This window comes from Nothobranchius furzeri, chromosome 9 (assembly GCF_043380555.1).
Source record: "Nothobranchius furzeri strain GRZ-AD chromosome 9, NfurGRZ-RIMD1, whole genome shotgun sequence".
Lineage (NCBI taxonomy): Eukaryota > Metazoa > Chordata > Actinopteri > Cyprinodontiformes > Nothobranchiidae > Nothobranchius > Nothobranchius furzeri.
In genome coordinates this window covers 41,342,345-41,364,843 of record NC_091749.1, presented here as the reverse complement: position 1 = coordinate 41,364,843, position 22,499 = coordinate 41,342,345, and the positions used below count along the sequence as shown (strand labels likewise).

The following is a 22,499-nucleotide window of genomic DNA, read 5'->3' as shown; positions in this document are numbered from 1 at the left end:
GTAGCTGTAATTAAATCTTTACTTAAGAAGCCTTCTCTGGATCCAGATGCCCAATGAAGTATAGACCAACATCTAACCTTCCATTTTTATCCAAAGTCCTGGAGAAAATAGTGGCCATCCAAGTATGTGAGCATTTAAACTCTAATGATCTGTTTGAGGAATTTCAGTCTGGTTTGAGAGAGTATCACAGCACTGAAATTGCATTAGTGAAAGTTACAAATGATATTCTCATGGCCTCAGATAAGAATCTTGTGTCTGTTCTAGTCTTGTTAGATCTCAGTGCTGCCTTTGACACAGTTGATTACAATGTTCTTTTAGAAAGGCTTGAACATGTTGTAGGGATCAAAGGAACAGCGCTAGGCTGGTTTAAATCCTACCTGTCTGATAGATATAATTTTGTAAATGTACATGACAAATCTTCTTCATACTCCCGGGTTACTTGTGGAGTACCACAGGGTTCAGTGCTTGGACCAATTCTTTTTACTATGTATATGCTTCCAATTGGTAAAATCATTAGACAGCATGGGATAAACTTCCACTGTTATGCTGATGATACTCAATTATATCTATCCATTAACCCTGATGAACCTAATCGGTTAGTTAGATTACAGGCTTGTCTTGAAGACATAAAAAATTGGATGACTCTAAACCTTTTGCTTTTAAATCAAGACAAGACTGATGTTCTCATCGTTGGACCTAAAATTCAGAAAACAAAATTGCTTAGTCAATCACCTGACCTGAATGGCATTACATTAGTCTCCGAGAACAACGTAAGGAACCTTGGTGTTATCTTTGACCAGGAATCTTTGACCATGTCATTCAAATCCCATGTTAAACAGGTTTGTAGGATTTCATTTTCCACCTTCGGAATATTGCTAAGAGTAGATGCATCCTTTCTAGGAGTGATGCTGAAAAACTAGTTCATGCATTTATTACATCAAGACTGGATTACTGTAATTCATTACTCTCACAGAATGAGTTCTGATGAGAATTAAAAAGAGAGATCATATCTCTCCTGTCTTAGCTTCCCTACATTGGCTGCCTGTTAAATTCAGAATAGATTTTAAGATCCTCCTTCTCGCATATAAAGCTCTTAACAATCAAGCTCCATCATACATCAGTGAACTGATTGTTCCATATGTTCCTAACCGAGCACTTCACTCTCAGACTACAGGTTTACTGGTGGTTCCCAGAATATCTAAAAATAGAAAGGGAGGCAGATCTTTTAGTTATCAAGCTCCTCCCTTGTGGAACCAACTCCCAACTTTAGTCCGTGAGGCAGACACCTTGTCTACTTTTAAGACTAGGCTTAAAACATTTTTATTTGATAGGGTCTATGGTTAAAATCTGATGTTAGCCTAGATCTGGACAAGTGGGGGAGTAGAGGGAGGTGGAATGTACAGTAGGTAAAGACGACTCTACCTTGCCCTGCCTCCAACATGCCTCCATCTAACAGGCTAGGTTATCCAGAGTTATCTCTGTAGTTATGCTGCTGCTATAGGCTTAGACTGCTGGAGGACACACTGACCACTTTCCACACTCTACTACTTTCTTCCACAATCTGCTCTTTAACTGTATTATTTCCTGCTACTTCAGCTGTTAACTTTATTTTTTTCTTCAAGAGTCTTTCTCCCCAGAAGAAGCTACAATGATATTCTGCTGAGCTGTGGTAGCCTCATGGAGAGAGCCATAGTCTTGAACACTACTTCTAACCATTTAAATATTCTCCCTCTCCTGATAATAACACTTTACTTACCTTGAATGTGCTACTACTAGTTTACACATTTAATTATAGATTCACTAGGATAAATACAATAAAGTTTATCTTTCACCAAATAGAATATTTACTAAGAAATCACAATGTAACCATAGAAACATTACTTGGGTGTGTGCGTGCGTGTGTGTGTGTGTGTGTGTGTGTGTGTGTGTGTGTGTGTGTGTGTGTGTGGTGTGTGTGTGTGTGTGTGTGTGTGTGTGTGTGCTCTGTCTTCTTGATCCCCAGTGAGTTGTGGCAGATGGCTGCTCATACTGAGCCAGGATCCTCTGGAGGTTTCTTCCTGTTAAAAGGGAGTTTTCCTCTCCACTGTCGCTGCATGATTGCTTAGTATGAGGATTGCTATAAAGTCATTGACTCTAGTCAGTGACCCGATGCAATTTGCTGGGTTCCTTACATAGGAAACTTTTTTCTGATTGGCTTAATGAACTGACTTGTATTGGAATGTTTATTATGTGAAGTGCCTTGAGACGACTTGTCGTGATTTGGCGCTATATAAATAAACTTGAATTGAATTGAGGGGGCATTGCGGTTACAGTCTGTGCATCGCTCCCTGGTCAACTGGATGTCCTTTGACATTCCAGGCCAGTAAACGATGGAGCAGGCCCGTCGTTCCATTGCCGACTTGCCCTGATGGGTGGCATGGAGGTGCTGAAGTACAGTCTAACGAAGGGATGTGGGGACAACAACGCGGTCGTAATACAGCAGGACCCCATCTTGCACGTACACTGACTCATGGACCTTGGACAGGTCGGCCAGCACCGGGTCCTTTGGGTCATTGTTGCCCCCATCCTCAATGAGGTGCAGGAGGTGGGAGAGGCATGCATCCGCGGCCGTCTCCTGAGCGAGGAGGGGCCATGCAATGGCAGCAGACTCCTGTGCGTCGCTGCAAATAGACGCCATATGCACTGACTCCTCGCTATCAGTCACGTTCCATGCGCCTATGCAGCGGCCCTCATCCGAGCCAGAAGGCGAAGGATATCTGGGGGCGGCATTGGCAGTGCAGCTGCTCTTGCCAGGCAAGTGCACAATGTCAAAGCACCATGGGAGTGTGCGCTGTTTGAGCCTGAACAGGCGAGACTTAGTTACCTCATCCAATGTCTGGTCCCCAAGGATCTTCACCAGGGGATTATGGTTGGTGACCACAACCAGGTTGTCACACCCCTGCGTGAAATATCTGGTCTGTTCCAGACCCCATGCTACTGCCAAGGCCTCCCCCTCAATATCGGCGTATCGCTGCTCAGCAGAGGAGAGAAAGCGCGAGCCGTCCAGAGTAATTTTCCATCCATCAGGACAGCAGCCCGGGAAACCAGAGTTGCAGGTGCAGTGCTGCTGGAGGAGGAAGTATCCAATGCCGCTCCTGGACCAGTCTGGGTGGAGGCAAGTGCGCCTCTCCATGTGGTAGATCTCTACACCTGCCCGGATCGAGTCCACGATGGCCAGCTCAGATTCCTGAAAGACTTCCTCTAACTCGGTCAACCACACAAATTTGCATCGAGGGCTCAGAAAGGGCTTAAATGGTGCCATTATATCGCGCAGCTGTGCGTAGTTGGCCACCTGATTAGCCAGACCAAACCAGCTCCTGATGTCCGTGGTCAAGGTAGGCATGGGGAAGTCCCTGATGGCCGTCAGATACTTTGGGAGGGGCTCAATAATAGCATCGGAGACCCTAAAACCGGCAAAATCATCGTCCCTCTCAGCAAATTGAAACTTGGATGGGTTCAAAACAATGTCGGATTGGCCAACGTGGGTCAGGAGGTCGATTGTTCTCCACCAATGCCTATTTAGGTTGGTGTCATAGTGGATGGTGTCCTCCACGCGCCTTTCCTTCCGCTCAAAGTCTGAGAGGATTGCATCAAAGCAGCGATTGTAGCCATCGCCAGATGACAGGAAGCACTGCGGGGCTCTGGTGTAACGCCAGCGGCCGAAAGGAGTGATGAAGCTAGTGAGATGACGGTCTGACTCACGCAGGGGCACACTGTGATACCCGTTCCAGGCAGTCTTCCAGTTCAGTGACATTCTTCCAGGTCCCTTTCGGGATCCGGCGCGCCAGGTGAAATGGGGGCTCAGTGGTGAAAGTCTCATGCTTGCAGAACTTGTTAAGAGGTGAGATATCGACGGTCTTACGGGGGTTCCGTCGTGCTTCCGGGTGACCACAATCTGGTGGCACCAGGTCACTGGTTCGCCATACGGGACACGTTCGATGACGTCCAGGGCCTCTTCTCGAAGTGGGTTGTCGTGCACTCTCTGTTGCCTATGCAGAGGCATGGCCGCCACGATGTGGCACGTCTTTGGCGTTACCGCCGGGTCAACGTGTATCTCTGTGGGTCGACCTTCCATGCATGGCAGTGACCGATGGGGGCAAGTGTTGAACGTTAAGGACTCGTACCTGTCAAGCAGCCACGCCTTCATCCAGTGATTTTTTTCTGGGGTTGCATGGGAACAGCAGCTCCGCTGGGCGCGAAGGCGGGGTGCTGCACTGAGGACATGAGCAATGTGATGGGAAGTCATGCCTCCGTCACAGACTTCCGCGGGGCACGTAGCTTCGGAGAGCCCACCACAACTGCTGGCGGCTTCAGGGTCATGGCCCACTGCAGGGCCGGTCTCACCCGTGCAGGATGGAAACCCACTAGGCAGCAGGTCGAGGCTGTGCAGGGAGTCATACGAGAGGTACATCGTGTACCTGCTAACATATATCATTGCGCGGCAGGACGCTCTGGTTGGAGAACAGAGAAACACATAAATCTGAGTCTGGTTCTTGTGCTGCAGGAGCATCATGAAGCTCAACTCAGCTTTATTTATTAACAGAAATACCATTTTTCAAAGATCATTACAGAACAAATATAATCATAACAGAATTATGAAATTTCAAAGGAATTAAATCACATGGAAAAGACAATTAGTAGAGAAATCAAATAAAAAGGTGAAAAAACAACAAGGTAAACAAACATGCTTAAAAAAAGCAATAAATAAATTAATTAATAAAGCCACAATTTCAGAAGATCTCTTTGAAGATTTCTGTTTAAAATAAAATAGTTGAGAAATGTGAATTTGTACTTTTTACTCAGATTTGGGGCTCATGCACAAAACATCAGAGCTGTAAGAAGATCTCAGTTTTCATGGTAAGATTTAATGTTTAATTTGCATTTTCTAACCACAAAACAGCGACATCTGCTGGTCAGAACACCACATTTAAAACAAAAAGATGATTAAAGGGCTGATCAAATCCATTTTATTCCTATTTTCAGATGCAGACAGACATTACAGTAATCTTTTAAAATTATCTTACTCAATGTTTCTTCAGACTTAGAGGTTTCATTTTTCTTTTCGTTTTTCAGAATCAGCTTTATTTGCAGCTTACTGTTCAGTATAGTTTCCCCTCAAAACTTAAAAGTACTAACTTACCTCACCCTTTTCAGAGTTTCAGACCACTTTTTGTGTCTTAATCCTTTTCACAAGTGCTTTCCTCCTGAATACTTCACTTCATCCACCTTTTCACCAAGCTGCTCCTTAAAGTCCAGTTTGTGGACCACTCTGAAGGCCTCCAAGAACTCAGTGAAGTCAATACTACCATCTTTGTTGAAGTCAATACTGCGGGCCAGGTCATCAATGGCTGTATCGTCAATATCAATCCCAAGGTGAGTGCTGAAAAGGCGCCAGGTGTGGCGAAATTCCTCAGTGGAGATCAGACCTTAGCACAGCAACATCAATCATCCATTTAATCCAGCATTTCCACAATTGAAACTTTGTTTTTGAACATACTATTGCTAACCTGAATGATCTTTGTCTATGATGTTGAAAATGATCTCTATGTCCGTCCTGTACCTGAACACAGTTTCAGCCAAATTTGGAGCGACCTAAATAAAAACAGGGAAAGAGGAGGAAAAAAGACCTTCAGGTTGTAAATAACCTGACTGAATTTGTCAGTAGCATAGGGTATGACAGTGATGTTTCTCATGGGAAATTTCATATTTTGAGAAAGATAAAAGAAAGTGGCTGAAATAAAAAATCTGGACTCCTGTTGACAGCTTGATCACAGTTTTAAAACAATCTATTAGAGTAAAAGGATGCTCCACCTGTTTCCCTCTGACCTGAGGCAGAGGAACTCCTGGCCCCATGTCCTCAAAGCAGGACTGATACTCAATGCTGCCATCTGGTGTCAGGCGAGCTAAATGTGGTCGAAGTGTCCTCCAGGGCAGATCCAGTCTCAGAATGGCCTCCAGCACCTGAGCCCATTCACTGACTGTAATGCTACCTGTAGACAAAGATGTGTGCAGGTGACAGATCATTTGCTGCTGTGGCCCCCAGACTCTGGAACTCTCTCCCCCTGAGCCTGACATCAGTGGACTCAGTGGTCTCCTTTAAAAAAGCAGCTGAAGACTCACTTGTTCAAGCTGGCTTTTGTATGACCTTCTTCACCACTCTCTCTTTATTCTGCTCTCCCCACCTATTCCACCTTCCCCAGGATCCACTGTTTTCCCTCTTTCCTATTCACTCTCTCTCTTTCTTAACATTTTTTTCTTTTAAATCACAATTGCTTATTTTTGCTCATTTTAAATATATTTTTAAACATTTTCTAAATGCTTTTTTTATATTTTTACATTATTTTTATTTTTTGTTTTTGTGAAGCGCCTCGTGATTTTTATCTTGAGAGGCGCTATAGAAATGATATCTTCTTCTTCTTCTTCTTCTTCTTCTTCTTCTTCTTCTTCTTCTTCTTCTTCTTCTTCTTCTTCTTCTTCTTCTTCTTCTTCTTCTTCTTCTTCTTCTCTATGTGACACATACGGATGCTAAAGATGATGAAGTTCTGTTGGTGAGTAAAATAACTTTACCAGCGTCACTCTGGTCAAACTGCTGGAAGCCCGTCATCAGCTCTGATCGATGAGCGAACAGCTTCTCCTTTAACGCCCTGAGAGCAGAACCTTCTGCTGCTTGGACTCTGCAGAAACAAACAGAAATCAAACCTAGAACATAGTTTGTCCACAATAATTAGGCAGAGAATGTACAGTACCTCTGTGTTAAGGTAAGCTTGCGTGTTGTGCGGCTGACTTGGTACTGGTAGAAGCGAGGAACCAGTTCTCTACCCAGTTTGATGTATGCGCCACGGTTGCTTCCAACTTCATAATAGTTTGAAGCAGAGAAGATGGTGATCACCTGAACATAAATCAAACATTTTTCTGTAAATGTTCCTTCGACTTGAGGGCTGTTTTTGGGAAAATTCCCTACCTGTCCGTCATGACAGAGTTCATATCCCTCTTGCTTGCACTCATGAGAGCGGATAAGCAGCTGCAGGCCGTGTTGCAGCAGCAGTCTTTTAGTGACATCAGGACCGAAGTAGCAGCCTCCGCCTCTGAAAGTGTTGGGGCTGCAGCCCTCTTGGGTTTTAGGGTCACTCCATAATATATCCACAATCTGTTAAAGAACAATGTCAGAAATACTGAACACGTTGGTATGTTTATTACTGAATTCTCTCCTTTCACCTGTTTCCACTCCTGTTCATGCTGTGGAGGTGATGGAAGGGGAACAGAGGACAAGGAGTCCAAGAAAGGCACTTGGAGGACACTGTGAGGCATTCTGGGAGAAGGAGGACATGGGCGAGGTGAGAGGGAGGAAGGAGTTCTTGGAGAGCAGAGCGAAGAAGAGGATGACAACGACGAGGATGAGGAGGAAGTGGAGGCAGCGCTGTCTTGTGAACTCAGTCCACATCTTCTTTTTCTGAAATCAGGTAAGTAAATTTCTATTTAGGTAGAAGAGATTCTCTCCTTAAACTAAAACTCTGATAAATTGCACCTGATTTAAAGAAAAATCTGTTGGTGTCAGCTAGTTTTTATACCTCTGTCTGGGGCTTCTTTGGCTCTCGTTGTAGCTGTGGCTGCTGCCGGAACGAGGGCTGTCAGTCGATCTCATTCTTTTGGCCAGTCTGTATGACCTTCCGATGTCCAGCTGCTCCAAGCTGCATCTGGGAAATCTCAGGGCAGATTTTACCTGAGGAAGCAGAGAAAATGCAACACAAACAACAAATGTCACAGCTCAACTCAAGTAGTTTGGAATAGTAAAATAAATGATGTTGTCAGTGTAGTCAGACGGCATTAACATAAGGATCCTTTCTTATAAATTGTGTTTCTATGACTGTATTGTCCCATCTGTTTAACATTGCGTGGATCAGGAACACTCTGACAAAGACTGATGCAGAAAAACCAGTCCCTGAAGTACAAGAAGGATACAAGTTTGGAGGAGAGATCAGATGTCTGCAATTTTAGAATCGCTTCACTGGCTTCCTGTAAAATTCAGAAATTTACCTCTAACATGAACCTTTGAAGGATGAAGCTTCATCTTGTATTAAAGGTCTTAAAATGCTTCTCTCTCAGTTTACCCGTGGCTCCATGAGTCTCTAAAAGTAAAACTGAAGGCAGAGCTTTCATTTATCAGGCTCATCTCTAGAGGAACCAGCGCAGCATTTCCCTCCACCAGGCAGATGCTCTCTGAGTTCAAGGCTCAAGACTTTCCACTGCGATAAATTCTATATCTAGGATTAGATTGGATTATCCTGACTCATCCTTGTTCTGTTATCTGTTCTCTTGGATCCCACGTACTCGAGGCAAATGACCTGGTTATGTCCACTGACCTTGTACCTTTCTACGGAACTCAGAAATTCCAGATCAGTCTGGTCTGAAATCCCTCCGTGCACGATCAGGATCTTTCCATCAATAACTGTTGCGATGGGCAAAAGGCTGAAAACATCCTGAAAAAGCTGGAGGATCTCATGGCCGTAGGTCTGCACACAGTTGATAACAAATGTATGTTGGCTCATTTCACACAGATCCATCTAAACCAGCCTCCAGTGACAGAAGTAGAAGGACACCGTGTTTCTGGAGTTCACCTTGTACTTCAGCATGACTTCTTTTGTGAAACCATATCTGCAAAACAAGAAAATCATAAAGAAGATATATTTCATTTTCCTTTCATTCCATTTTTTTCTCCAGCTCACCTCAGGTTCATTATGTGGTCTTCGTGGTTTCCTCGGTTGAGGTGCATGTGGTCGGGATAAAGCAGAAGGTAAGCGAACAGAAGAGTGACTACTTCAACAGACTTTTTCCCACGATCCACAAAGTCCCCGTTGAACAAATATGGCGTCTCAGCAGAAGGAAGTCCATTCTGAACAGCAGACACCAAAAATGTAATCTTAAATTTTCATTCAACTTTGACAGTTCTTGTATTTATGCTAAACTGGATGTGCAATCATTTAAACTATTTTGCTTAGAGTAAATAACTGGACTCTACCTTATAAAATATGAGGAGGAGGTCATCAAGCCGGCCGTGCAGATCACCTGTATGAAGACATTTGGGGAAAATGACTTCAAAGATCTAAAGTCACTTGCAAACAAAACCCTACTTCAGTGTGTGTGTGTGTGTGTGTGTGTGTGTGTGTGTGTGTGTGTGTGTGTGTGTGTGTGTGTGTGTGTGTGTGTGTGTGTGTGTGTGTGTGTGTGTGTGTGTGTGAGAGAGAGAGAGAAACAGTCATTCTTCGGTTTAATGAGATTCAAGTTGGAATGAGGAGGCAGCTGTGGAGAAGTCAAGAGCCTGATCAGTGTGCAAATAAGCTGTGTCTTCTTTTCTTGGGTGGCTGCCATTAAGATACAGTCAGCTGGACTTCATACACATTCAATGACATTAGTGAACATTTAATCAGTGAACAGCTCACTCTTGTATTCAGCGATCCCACTCAGCAGCATCAAACCCTCATAGCAAACCTGAACGAGGAGCTTGATCTTGAACAGACCGGTGGATTAAGTCTACTCACCACATATGGTGATCTCCTTAGTGTAGGACGTTGACAAGTGGACAATATTTGGCATCTGTTTGAGAAGTTTTTTGGTTTCATTCAGCAGCTGCAGGACATACTTGGCATGTAGAATCTGTTCAGAAAAAAAAAATCCCCAGATTTTAAGGAGACCAACACAATTAGAACTTAGAAAGAGGGATGTATCTTGTTTTTCACCTGCTGCTCCTTAAAAGCACTGAGGAGGGCAGCGGTATCAGAGACGGTGAGGGGGAAGGAAATCCGGGGCCCCGTGTAAGACTCGGGGACGGAAATCAGATTGTAGCAGGTCTCTCTGTCCAACCAGGGGTCAACTACCGGGTCCAGCAACTGGGAGATCAGGTCTGCAGAACATGTGTGGAGCTGTGTCAAAACTCACTTTCCTTTGAAAATGACCTTAATGTCCAGCAATGTGTCCTTCCTGCTTTAAATTCAAAACCAATCTGTGACAGATGTCACAACTGCAAAAACAAAAGGACACAAACATCATGAAAGTTTTTAAATCCTTATGGTAAACCGACTTGATTAAGAAAATATATTCCATATAATAACAGGTTATTGATTGACATGAATAGAGATGTCTGTTTAAGGTTAAACCAATCTGTTAGGCAAATAACAAATTTAAATGTCGTTTTGGATTAAGTTTTTATTTTTAAAATTAAAATCATAGCCTCAAGAGAAAAATGCATTTTATTGGCTTATACTATAAACAAGACTGTGTCCCTAGACTTTGTGGGTGACTTACTTCCAGGCTGCGTTGGAGGTCAAATATTTAATAAGGGTCTTGGGTCCTGGGAAATAACATAATTATACTAATTTTTCTAATGATTAGCACACATTTTACTTCTCTGTTTTAGATAAATAGGGAAACGTCAATATTTGTGGTGTCCTGGTTTGGATTAAAGGAATTAATCATAAAATTGAAGGTTTTCACAGTTTCAAAATTGAAACCCTCAGCTTTAGAAGGATGTTTAAACAAAGCCTTGGACCTGAATAGATTAGAAGACAATGAACCAGAAAAGGCCTGTACCAAAACATTAACCCAGATAATAGTGTTTAATTCATCGTTTCTGATAACAAACAGCTTGGCACTGCTTCATATCCAGCTCTTTGTGCCATGAAGGCTCTCAAAAATGCTAATGGGAAATGATGGGCTCTCAGTTTTGCAAGTGAAGAACAGGCGTCTATATCTACAGACCTGTTTGCCTTTTTTCTATTGTCAACGTCCCCCTGGAGTCTCTCTCTCTCTCTCTCTCTCTCTCTCTCTCTCTCTCTCTCTCTCTCTCTCTCTCTCTCTCTCTCTCTCTCTCTCTCATTCACACACACACACACACACACACACACACACACACACACACACACACACACACACACACACACACACACCTACATGAACAGGCAGATGACAGAATCTGCTGTTCGGCATCCAACACTGGCATCACGGTTTGCATGCTGACCCAAATAAAAACCCATGAAGAAGACAATCAGCAGACGACGATCAGCAATAAGGCTGAAAACAGGATCAGTCTATAAATGCGGCTGAATGCTGTTACATGGATGAGTAAATCAACACACACTTAAAACACACATGTGTCAGTGCTACACACCAATACACTAGATTTCACTCTCATGGTTGTTGCTAAGCAACACGGCATATGCAATGTGTCTGCCTGTCTGTATAAAAAATATAGGGGAAAAAATGTTAATTGAAGTAAAAAAAACATTTTTTTAACTTATGCAAAAGTCAGTGTAGAAATATTTGTTGCAGAAGAATCTCCATTAGTACACGCAGATCCGAGCTTTATTTTACTCTAAAATAAAACCTCAGTTACCTTAACCCTCACTTAGAATAAAATCACCTTTCTGTAATCTTGATATTTAATAGTAATAGTGATGCTCCTGACCTGGCCCATTTCCATTTAGCTGAGTGAAGTTATCCAGCATGTAGGTGAAGAAACTAGAAAGCTGAGAAGTCAAGATAAAAGAGGAAGTAGATGCTTAAAAACGAATCAGAGTATTTATGTTTTGAAGAAGAATAAAAATCTTGAGAGACACCTGTAGCTGCTCCTGTTCCCCAGCGTATTCGATGGACTGGAAGATGTTCCAGGTGTACCTGCGTCTCATCTCTAGTCGGGCCATGTACCGCCGGTACCAGCGTTGGATCAAAACAGCTGCTTTCATCGCTGCAGCAGAATACCAGATGTTATCGTTTTACAACTGAGGAAACATCTAATATCCAAAATCACACGCCAGATGTTGTCAGTTAGACTCAGCACACAACTCTGCAGCTGTTCTCAAGCACAACTGGTACTAGAATAACATAAAAGTCACATGAATGTATGTATAACCAGGTTTTCACACACAGATGCACATGAGTCACAGACTGATCTATAAATAAGAGCAGAGGCTTACTCAGAGCTGGACTGGGACTCCTAACCGCCTCATCTGAGAGAAGAAATACTACGAGTCAGCATGAGAATCTAATAAATAGATCACACACACACACACACACACACACACACACACACACACACACACACACACACACACACACACACACACACACACATCGAGGGTGATAACAAGACACAAGGAAGGTTCTGGGCAGCAGTGGGACTGGAAAAACTAAGCAAATGAAACAGGCCTCTGGGATTAAAAGCACTCATTACAGAGAAGAGAGAAGACAAGCTGTAAAGAGAAAAAACTACCATCTGTCAAACATCTGTGTGTGTGTGTGTCTGTGTGTGTGTCTGTGTGTTTGTGTGTATGCATGTGTGCTTGTGCATGAGCAACAGTGAAAGAAATTAGTAACACTGAACAGTAAAAGTAGCACCTTGGTTTTTGGGAGAGAAATATATAAGATCCAGCACTGGCCCAAGCCTTTGTGGGGCTCTAAGCAGGTTTTGCTTTGGGGCCCCCATTCAAGTCCACACCAGATGATTCATCACTCTTAGGCTTCACTGTGTGCATAACACACCTAGTTTCAATAACAACCTTTGCATTCAGATTACATAATGCAGTGATACTATAGCTATTGATATCAACCTTACATTAGTTGCAAAGCAACACAAATGCTCTAATTAATTAGCATTTTGAAATGCAGAATATTGTTTCAATGTGATTTATTAACTCAACTATTTGAAGGTAACATTAGTAAACAAACACTGAATTAGCAGTAAACAAGTTTTTAACATTTAAAAAATAAAACCAAATGACAACATATGACACAAAAGTCACCCTATAAAAGTCAATTATGTTTCCATGTGTGATATAATTTCATTTGTTTTAAAAGTTTTTAAAATATATTTTTCACATTCCTTAATAGCCCCCCCCCCCACCCCCCCCACCCCCCCACCCCAACACCCAGTGGTATGGGAGGCAACTCGCTCATGCCTAGGCCGGCTCTGTGGAAGGTCTATAATCTTTCAGGTGAAGTTATGGTCTTTTCCTCTGAACTCTGAAGTGTAGCAAACAAAAGAATGTTGGTAAAAGAATTGCAGCGGACACGGTTCAGAATCTGCTGCTAAATCATTTTAACCTTTGGGAGTCTACATTTCCTAAATGAAGGGAAGTTTAGCCAGAGTCCTGGCAGCTGATATTAAGACATACCGGAGTGCTTTGCATTGCGGTGATGAGTTTTCTAGCGTTTTGTGCAATGACACCCCAACATTTGGGATTACTGGGGTTTTATTTTCATTTTTCATGTAAAAATAAACATGATGATAGTGAGTATAAGAACAAAACATCCCTGGAGGTTGTACTGGCCACTCAGTTACATCCCATCTCATTGATTATTCTTTAAACATCCATTTAGGAGGTGTGTTTTAGGTGATTATGCTGCTGTGGGATGAAATGTGTTCAAATCAAAGTGCTGTCCACAGGATGGGGCGTGTTCCCACATCAAATGTTCTTTCTTTACACACAACAGCAGACTGACAAGTCACCAGTGAGAATTACAGTTCTCACCCCGTGAAACCATAAATGAGCAAAATTTAAAGTCTAAGCTGTCAGCCAGACTCCTGGCTGCTTTGGGGGAACGGGGATAGTTTAGATGCTTCAGGAATCAAAGGGTAAAAAAATCTCATCAGCATAGTTGACTAGGAGCTGAACAAATGCATATCTGCAGGCTGGAATCACAGTGAATGTGTCTATTTATTAAAATAGAGAAGTTTGAAATTAAAATATGATCTTTTTTTATTCTAATCAGACAAATTTAATGGTATGAGTTTCCATGCAGTCTAAAACCTTTGAGATGAAATGTATCATATAGTGATGTTTGTGAAATGTGTGGACTGCTTTGTGTATATTTAGTGTGTGGCAGCAAGTATAAAATAATTATTGATGATTACAGATGAGCCCACCTCTTTGCAAATAGCTGATTGTTTAGGCTATTAAATAAATAAAAAACTCAAGGTGATCAGTAATTGTTATAATCTTATTTCATGCCATTTTAGAGCTGGGGAACACAAATCCAACTTATACAAAAGCAATAAAGGCTGTACTTTAACTTCTATGGCAGGAATGATTCATTTAAGCTTTGTTTAGATTTGAATCTGGTCAAAAGTTCTGACAAGAAAATGTGTAAAAACTCTCAGAGAAAACAAACACCAGCATGAATTTATATGTTCGAAACGCCACCATCACTCACAGGGAACAGCTTCAAGCACTTATACTCAGTAAAATGACATGCAAACGTATGTCTCATAACGAGTTTGGAAACAAGAATAAGAGACGGGGATGTTGGCACATTTTTCACATGTCTGATAGCTAAAGATCAATCCTCAGCAGTTGCACCTCATTGTAAAGGTGACTTGAAGTTATTTTCAATCTCTTTGACCAGATCATAAACTAAAATAACTTGAAAAGTTTTCAAATAAAACTAATCCTGTAGGTTTCTCTAAACATCTCTGCAGGCCTTCCTTTCTATAATTAAACATCTCATTTCACACTTCATTCACTTCACTAAAAGACTGAAAGAAAAAAACAAACAAGTCTTGCAACAGATTACCAAAACAGCAGCTAAATCTATCTTGGGTTTTCTAAATAAACATCTTTACCTGTTTCCAGTCTCTTCACTTGCGTTTCCGTAGCAACAGAGGTGCCACATCCCATGATGATCAGCAAGGAGAACCAGGGCTCACATTATTATTTCTTTATAAAGGGATTCACATTTAGACAGTGGGATGTGGCAAGAGGGAAATGACGAGTCTGCTGTGATCTGGGAGGGATATCTGGTGTCAGAGTTCTGCAAACCTGCGCAAGTTTCACACAGAAACATCAAGTTATTGATCTCTGAACCTGCTCGCATTTTGCACCAGAAAAATACAAAGCTGTTGTCGGGTTATTTAGTTGTTAGAAAATAAATTATTTACCTTTATTGTGTATCCATCTTCATGCTCTCAAACAGTCCACTGAAAGTGTTTGATGTGCTTCGAGCATGGCAGCTCAGCCGATCTTACATGGAGCGTTAAAATCCGCTCGAAGCGCCGAGAAGCACGCACACTGTGTGCGCAAACATCCAAAGTTCTGCACCCTGTTTCGAGGAATGTATTTATGTTGAGGGGAAAATGTGAATGAGTCTTTTGAAACATGCCGGAGAGAAGGAGGAGGACAGAAGGCAGCTGCAGAGGAAGAGAGGCACCGTCATCATCATCATCATCTACAGGTTGATTCAACCCTTTACCGCAGAGCCGCTGCGCACTTCTGGATTGATGGCATGTTTCCCTAAAATGCCATCTAAGTCGCTTAATTTAAAAATAATTCTCGGAAATAGTGTCGGGTTTTTTATTTATTGGCAGATGATCCCGCGTGTGATTAGATAATAATCGTGTCAGATTTTTATACAGATCTTTGCAAATATTTGGTTTGTTATTGGAAATAAAATGTTTTAAAATGCTAGCCTGGCCAGGCAGACTCAATTCTACACAGAACTGTTATGGGCTGGCTACCCAGGGTATTTAAAAGCTTCAGTTTATGCTGCACAGTGTTGCCGCTAGAAGGCACGATCAAGCCAAAAATGGAATCCGATGTGATAAAAATAAAATTAAATCTAAGGGCGAAGGAGAACAGTAAACAGCAGCTTTTACTACATTTACCCCAAATTTGAAGGAACTGAGACAAAAAAAATCTGCCTTTTCTCAAGTTTGAGTTAATGTCCTATATTCCTAATGATTAAGTGGAAATGACAAGTTAGCTCCAAAAATAGAAACTAGATTTGGTTTTTGCTTATTGGGCAACAAATATACCTTTAGTCAAGTGTTTAATTATTTTTCTTTAAAACTAAGTTATGCCATTAGTTTTTGGAATGATTCCCCAACAGATGCTGTAGCATCCAAGAGCAAAAAGCTAAATTGGGTATTAAGGAAAAAATAGATTTACCCATGTTTGTCTTCATCCTGTTGGATAAATCACAGCCATTGTTAGCCATCCAGAGACTGATTAAAATCTTAAGCTTTATTCACAAATAAAAGACAAAGTTCAGCACAAGTCCATTTTTTTCATGCAGCTACTTTTGAAGTAATCCTCTTCTGTACGAGTGCAACGGCAGCTTCCATCTCCTGCAGAGTGATCACTTTCAGCCTGTTGGTCTTTGACAGTCGAGAAGCCTCCAGGAACACCAGTCTGAGCAGAACTGGTTTGGGAAAACAGAGACATCGACTGTTTAGGAAGTCTGGACCCGTCATCCTACCCTGACTCTGTGAGACAAAGCAAGAAAGAGAACTTTAGATTTATGAGACTTTTTAAAACACAGGCCAGATGTGAAACAATCATTCCTGACCTCCTTCTGGGCTCTGTAGATGAGAGAGGAGTGACCTTGAATTCTCCTCTTCTTTGGAGGAATCCTGTGTGCTGCTTGAGGAGGTGCCTTCATTTTTATTAACCAGAAAGAGTAAAACTTACCAATAGCATTACATACAGCTAGCAACCAAAACAGCTGGAGAAGTGTTTATTCTTCTTCTTCTTATTCTTATTCTTCTTCTTCTTCTGGTTTAACTGGAGGTGTGTGCAGGGGGGCACAGAAAAGGAGGTTTTAATGAACGCAAATTGAAAACAGCTTTGCTTAATTAGGCTTAATTACGTTCACCCACCTGGCTGTAAAGCCCTCATTGGAGGTTCAGGATCCAGCTGCAGGAGAGAAGTCAGGCGCAAATAAAAACAGCAACATGAGGTCGCATCATTAAACTTTCCCATTTTGCTGTTGTTTTTTTTAGTGTGGACGGTGTGTTGTTGGTCTCGCTGTTACAAAGATCCAAATCATAAACAGAAGCGTTTCTCCCTGTGATTTGTTTATAACAATCTTTCTATACATTTCAGACATGCAAACTTACTTTTAAACCAATGAAGCATCAATGTTGAGAATCCTTCCAAACCTCTGTTAGTTTAAAATCTCAGTTTTTCAGTTAGGGAGTTAGCCTGGCAAGCCCGACTAAATAAATATACTATTTATCTTTGCAAAGAAATAATTTGGTCTAGTTCACTAGGCCATTAGAGAGTTGCATTATAGTAAATATTTGGTGACAATTTCTTTTCAAAATAAATGCATTTGAGTTTCAGGCAACTCACAAGCCCAAAACAATACGGCTCAGGTCCGCTTGTCTCCTCCAAATAGACTTAGTCCCTTTCTTCTCGATCGCCTGGGTAAGGAGGGGTAGAAAAGTCCTCCACTTCTAATGACTGCTCAGAGTGGAAAAAGCTAGCTTCGCCACATTACCCATCCGTCTTTGTCACTGCTGCAGCTCCGCCCTCTTGGTCCACCAGGCAACATCTAATGTTGCATTTTTTTTTAATTGAGATATGGGTGGAGAAGAACTCTGGGGCAGGGTTGACAAACACTTTAATTTTAACCGTCAACGTGACTAATGATGACTTGACTCTGATCTAATAGTAGTTTAGCAGCGATTTTGGTTTTTAGGACCGATACTGATTTCTGACTTTTACCGTAATCCTAATAAAACTGTCAGGTAGGTATGGACGGTGAATGAATGGATGGATGAATGAATCCCATGTTATCATCAAAGCCTATATGGATCTCAAGGCCCAGCATCACCAACCTTCAATCCCATTCTGTTCCATAAACATCCTGTTTGCTCACAGGTATGATCCTTGTGACGGCTCTGTGATTTCCAGTGATGCTGTTGATGGTGAACAGCTGTAGGAGGGGCTTTGTCTGATAAGGCTGGTATTAGGTAAGGCCATTAGTGCCCTGTGGATTATTGTAATCCGGTCTCTCTTCTCTCTATTGGCTAAGTTGCTCACTCTTCCGTGGATCCCATCTGGTTTGGAGCAGGCTGGAAGATGGCTTTCAACATGCAGCCTTCCCTGCTAGTTCTCCTTCTTCTGGGAGTTGATGGTAGGAATCCTGAAAACTTGACATTAAGTCAGCTGCTGACTCAAGTCTTAGATTTTGAATGATGAAGTCAAAATCAATTTTAGTTACCTTTTCTTTTCAACGTTTTCAGCAATCAAATAACTTCTGTGTGTTCGTTTATTTAAAATGTTCCAGAGCTGGTTAAACTAACAGATGGATAAACACATCTTATTTTCAGAATGAGTGACTCTTGTGTCCTAACAGTCTGTTTTCTCCTCTCTTCTGTTTCTCCTTGATGGATTTCTGCCCCATGACCATCTGGCTTTTCAGTGTTCATCAGCATTCAAGCTCAAGAGGTATGAAGAGTCTTCAGCAACACCATGAAGTGGTTATGGTTTTAGAATTGACGGACGTTTAAATTTGCATTGGTTATTTTTAATGAACAAACACAGAAGTAAGCATTCGACACTGATCGGTACATGACATTCTCCCTAAATGAAACACTGCTGGAACAAGGAAACAAAAAACAAAGTAGTCTGACCATTTTTTTACATAATCTTTTTATTGTTTGTTTATTTTAAAATGTGACTTTAGATATTAAAATTATTTTACAGTGATACAGTTAAGATAGCCTTTTCCCAGATTTTTTGTTTTGTTTCTGTACACGAGGCCGGCGTGTCTGAGCCATGGAACAGCAAGTCCTGCAAATGCGACTGTGAAGGAGGAGAATCCCCAACGACGTTCCCCTACCTTGGATCTAGCCCGATGGTCAAAAGAGGGGAGTGTATGCCAGGTGGGAGCTTTATCACAGGATAACCTTTTTTTATTCAACAGTTTTATTTAAAATGTTCCAGAGCTGGTTAAACTAACAGATGGGTAAACACATTTTATTTTCAGAATGAGTGACTCTTGTGTCCTAACAGATCTGAAAACATACAATTGTGCGTTTTATATAAGACAAGAATCCAAGTGGAAAGTTTTACAAGCTGATCCTGTGGCTGAGGTTTTTGCATGTAAACTCTAAGATGCAGATAGGTGAGTTTTTCTGCAAAAATTAGGCTCCAGATTTGGCACCACAGGGTGGGCATGCTCCACTGAACTTCCTCTGAGAAGGTGACACAGATGGAGCCACAGAAAGACAAAGAAACAACCTCAGCTAGAGCTGCAGCATCATCTGATTTTACTGTTACACTGGTTTTCTTAAAACGAGAAGAAACATGTACAAACAATTTCTTCATTGAAAGCATGTTGTTTTCGTTTGTCTTTAACAATAAGAAATCGTCTTGAGGTTTAGGTTCCCAATAAATCCTTCACATTTTTTATTATAGGCTTCCTGCAAATCAAAGAACCAACATTAAGGGATGATGAAAGCCCCAGGGCTCCTCAAATCCATCAGATTTGAATCATAACAGGTTTTCTGAAGAGAAGAATGTGAATAATTGTCTTTCTGCTGAGCTGCAAATTGCATGGAAACCAGTGACAAGTTCAGCAGATAATCACTGTGTCAGAGTATGATGCACATATTATAGGAGTCCTAATAGACTGTGCTGATCACAGAAATGACAGAAACCTGTTATTACCTCAACACAGAGCTGGTGATGATGAATGATGAGTGAGAAGGGCGCTGTGTTGCATTAGACACATTTCCTCAACCATTCTGTCTCGTTGCTTGTTTTTACCCCCATCATTCAGCTTATTTTATTGAGGAAGTACATTAGGAAGGTCTACAGCGCTATACACATTACTGTTATGTAAACACTTATCTTCTGACTCACACAGATGCTTCTGTTGCAAGCATCGTAACACTGGGATTAAACCGGTTGCAGCCTTTTGCCAGAAAGGTAAACAAAGAGCAGACAGCTACTTCCGCTGCTCTTCCTTTTGAAACAGATTTTCATTCATGTCCACTTTCCCCTCTCATTCATGTGGGGAGCTGGACAGGAAAAGAGCGACTTAAAACACAAAGCTACTGTCATGGATCATGACCATCTGCCTCCTCTAAAGGGCAGCACTGATCTCTCACTTAAAAGTTAAGCTGCAGGCTTTTAGGACAGGATCTGGGTCGCATTTGGGCTGCAGGGGTCTGCAGAGCCAGAGGGTCTGGTTGGAATCAGCGGGAAAAGGGAACATCGGAGAGGATAAAGAATTAAAATTCCAAAGGGGCTTTATGAGGTTCGCTGATGTGGCTTACTGATTATCACCCTTCACTTAAAGGCATAAGGTGGGTGATAATGTTTTTGCCTGTGTCGGAATATGCACGTGTGTGTGCACGAGCTTGTTTGTCTGTTTGTTAACGTTAAATCACATCATCATGAACCACTAGACAGATTTTTAGTGAAACTCTCGGAAAGTCTCTACTGGGTATGCATCTACAGTTAAAGTGACTTTTGGAGTCAACCCAATTCAAGATGACTGCCACAGCCGACTGACATTAGCAAAATTGTTTTAAAATCCATCCATCCAATCCAAGGACACCTTCAAAGCCACACTAAATAAGTTTCCCTGCTTCTCACTCCTATTGGTTAAAAGCAGAATTACAACTGTCATAAACAACCCTGCCACAGTCTGCTGTAGCACGAACAGAGCTAATGCTAATACGAGCCAACAGATTCTAAAATAAGCCACAAAGTAAAAAGAGCCACACCGTTGAACAACAAAATAGTGTTATTTAAAAGTCCAGTAAACAAGACACCATCAGTCTGTTATTTTATAGCCTCCTTTAGGGCCCTCAGACTACTCTAGGCCATACACACGGTACGCTAGGCAGATGTTCACTCTGATTTTAGCTTTTGATTTGCCTCCAAAGACAATACTCTCTTATTTCCAGTCTCCACCATGATGCCAACAAAAAAATCATTTATTTTCTTTTTCTTCTTCTTGTGCCTTCTATTGACGGTCAATGAACTGAAAAAGCTAACTGCAACAGGCCTTGTATTAGCTACCGGCAGAGTAAAGTGCTAACATCCACAAAGCAGGTAGAAGCCTCCCACTAGTGAATCTACTTATTCTACCAAACTGAAATGTTTCTGGTCTGGAGAGAGCTGTACAATATAAAGTTGGTAATGTTTGTGGCTCAAGAACCACTGACACCACTTTAAAAGCAGTAGCTAAAAGTGTTAAAAACTCTATTGTTGCTTTAAGAGAGGATCAGTGACTTGGAGACAGAAACACAAATGGGATTTTTCTCTTTTGATTCACCTGCAGAGTGTCCGTATCACCGGCCTCTTGGCTTTGAGGCAGGATCTGTGAGTCCAGACCAGATCACCTGCTCCAACCAGGAACAGTACACTGGCTGGTTCTCCTCATGGGTCCCGAGTAAGGCCAGACTCAACAGCCAGGGCTTTGGGTAGGTCCAGAATAACATTCTGACGTCATTATTTTTCTTTCATATTTCATTTCCTAATTAAAAATGCAGACAAATGAAAGAAAGAGATCATCATGTTTGTTTTTGTTGTGAACTTACAAAATATAGTTTTTACCATGTTGCTGAGTCTTATGTGCCAAACAATGCTCTTATGCCCTCTGTGAGGAATACGTGTAAACAAAATATGGGTAGTGCAGTCTGCAGAGTTCACACAACAACATGTCCTTTATTAGGAAAATAAATACAGTAGAAACGCTCAGTGATGTTCTTACTGAAGCTTGTGTGTTGCTTGATAACATTTTAGTGTCAGTTTCTTAAAAAAAATCGTGTGTCTGTGTCTGTGTGTGTGTGTGTGTGTTCGGCTCTATATATTATTTCTCCTCCAGGTGTGCATGGCTGTCCAAGTTTCAGGACAACAGTCAGTGGCTGCAGGCTGACCTAAAGGAGGTGATGGTGGTGTCGGGGATCCTGACTCAAGGCCGCTGTGACGCTGACGAGTGGATCACCAAGTACAGCGTTCAGTACCGTACGGACGAAAAGCTCAACTGGATTTATTACAAAGACCAAACTGGAAACAACAGGGTCAGTTGTCCTGACTGGTGTAGAGTTTATACACAAAACAGTATGTTTTTCCAACTCAGTACCATGGCCTCAGATGTCAAATGACTTATTTTGACCGATTAAACTGATGACAACTTAGTTCCGAAAATTAACATTCAAAAGCATCCAATCAAAGTGGGTCCTGGCATCACCTTTCTGTTCTTCCTCAGGTGTTTTATGGAAACTCTGATCGCTCCTCATCAGTGCAGAACCTCCTGCGGCCACCCATTGTAGCCCGTTACGTTCGCATCCTCCCCCTGGGGTGGCACACACGCATCGCTCTGCGTCTGGAGCTGCTGATCTGCATGAAGAAATGCATGTGATCCCATCCTCCTGACATCCCCAGGCTCTCCTTCCTAAATGTGTGATCTGTTTGATGATATAGTCACAAATCAAGTTGACCCTGAAATGTTCAACACCAAACTGTCTTTTCCACATCCGAGATGCTTCCATTGACATGCATTTGTTTGATATGCCCAACAAGCTTTCATTCGCTCCACTCTGTATTGTCTGTGTTAAATCCGGGCTCAGGCTTTAATTTGAGGATCGCTCCATTTGCAACCAAGTGGCATAAATTCAAAGCAGTAATTAGTAGCTGCAAGAAGAGGCAGTGTTGCTATGGTGTCTGGAGCCA

General features: G+C 41.9%; 2 protein-coding genes across 4 annotated transcripts; one reads left to right on the top strand and one right to left on the bottom strand.

The window, feature by feature from the left end:
• Positions 1-4,524: 4,524 nt before the first annotated feature.
• On the bottom strand, positions 4,525-15,121 carry ppef1 (protein phosphatase, EF-hand calcium binding domain 1). Of its 3 annotated transcripts, none has more exons than XM_015953508.3 (19): positions 14,966-15,121; positions 14,651-14,846; positions 12,006-12,073; positions 11,649-11,776; positions 11,498-11,558; positions 9,774-9,937; positions 9,576-9,690; positions 9,056-9,102; positions 8,763-8,929; positions 8,655-8,691; positions 8,400-8,549; positions 7,608-7,759; positions 7,255-7,489; positions 7,001-7,186; positions 6,786-6,928; positions 6,607-6,713; positions 5,851-6,029; positions 5,547-5,631; positions 4,525-5,465 (listed from the first exon to the last, which is right to left on the bottom strand). In XM_015953508.3, the coding sequence occupies exons 4-19, from the start codon at positions 11,772-11,774 to the stop codon at positions 5,227-5,229; spliced, it is 2,193 nt and encodes a 730-aa protein (XP_015808994.1). In that variant the 5' UTR covers positions 11,775-11,776; positions 12,006-12,073; positions 14,651-14,846; positions 14,966-15,121; the 3' UTR covers positions 4,525-5,226. The 3 variants fall into 3 exon arrangements, with proteins under 3 accessions (XP_015808994.1, XP_015808992.1, XP_015808993.1); XM_015953506.3 differs by having other exon boundaries at positions 12,006-12,038; XM_015953507.3 differs by having other exon boundaries at positions 5,866-6,029; positions 12,006-12,038.
• rs1a (retinoschisin 1a) lies at positions 14,961-22,343 on the top strand. The gene is made up of 7 exons (XM_015953509.3): positions 14,961-15,258; positions 17,842-17,943; positions 18,232-18,257; positions 18,571-18,694; positions 21,106-21,247; positions 21,652-21,847; positions 22,036-22,343. Exons 1-7 carry the CDS (start codon positions 15,183-15,185, stop codon positions 22,186-22,188), a joined length of 819 nt encoding a protein of 272 aa, XP_015808995.1. The 5' UTR covers positions 14,961-15,182; the 3' UTR covers positions 22,189-22,343.
• The last annotated feature ends 156 nt before the right edge of the window (positions 22,344-22,499 follow it).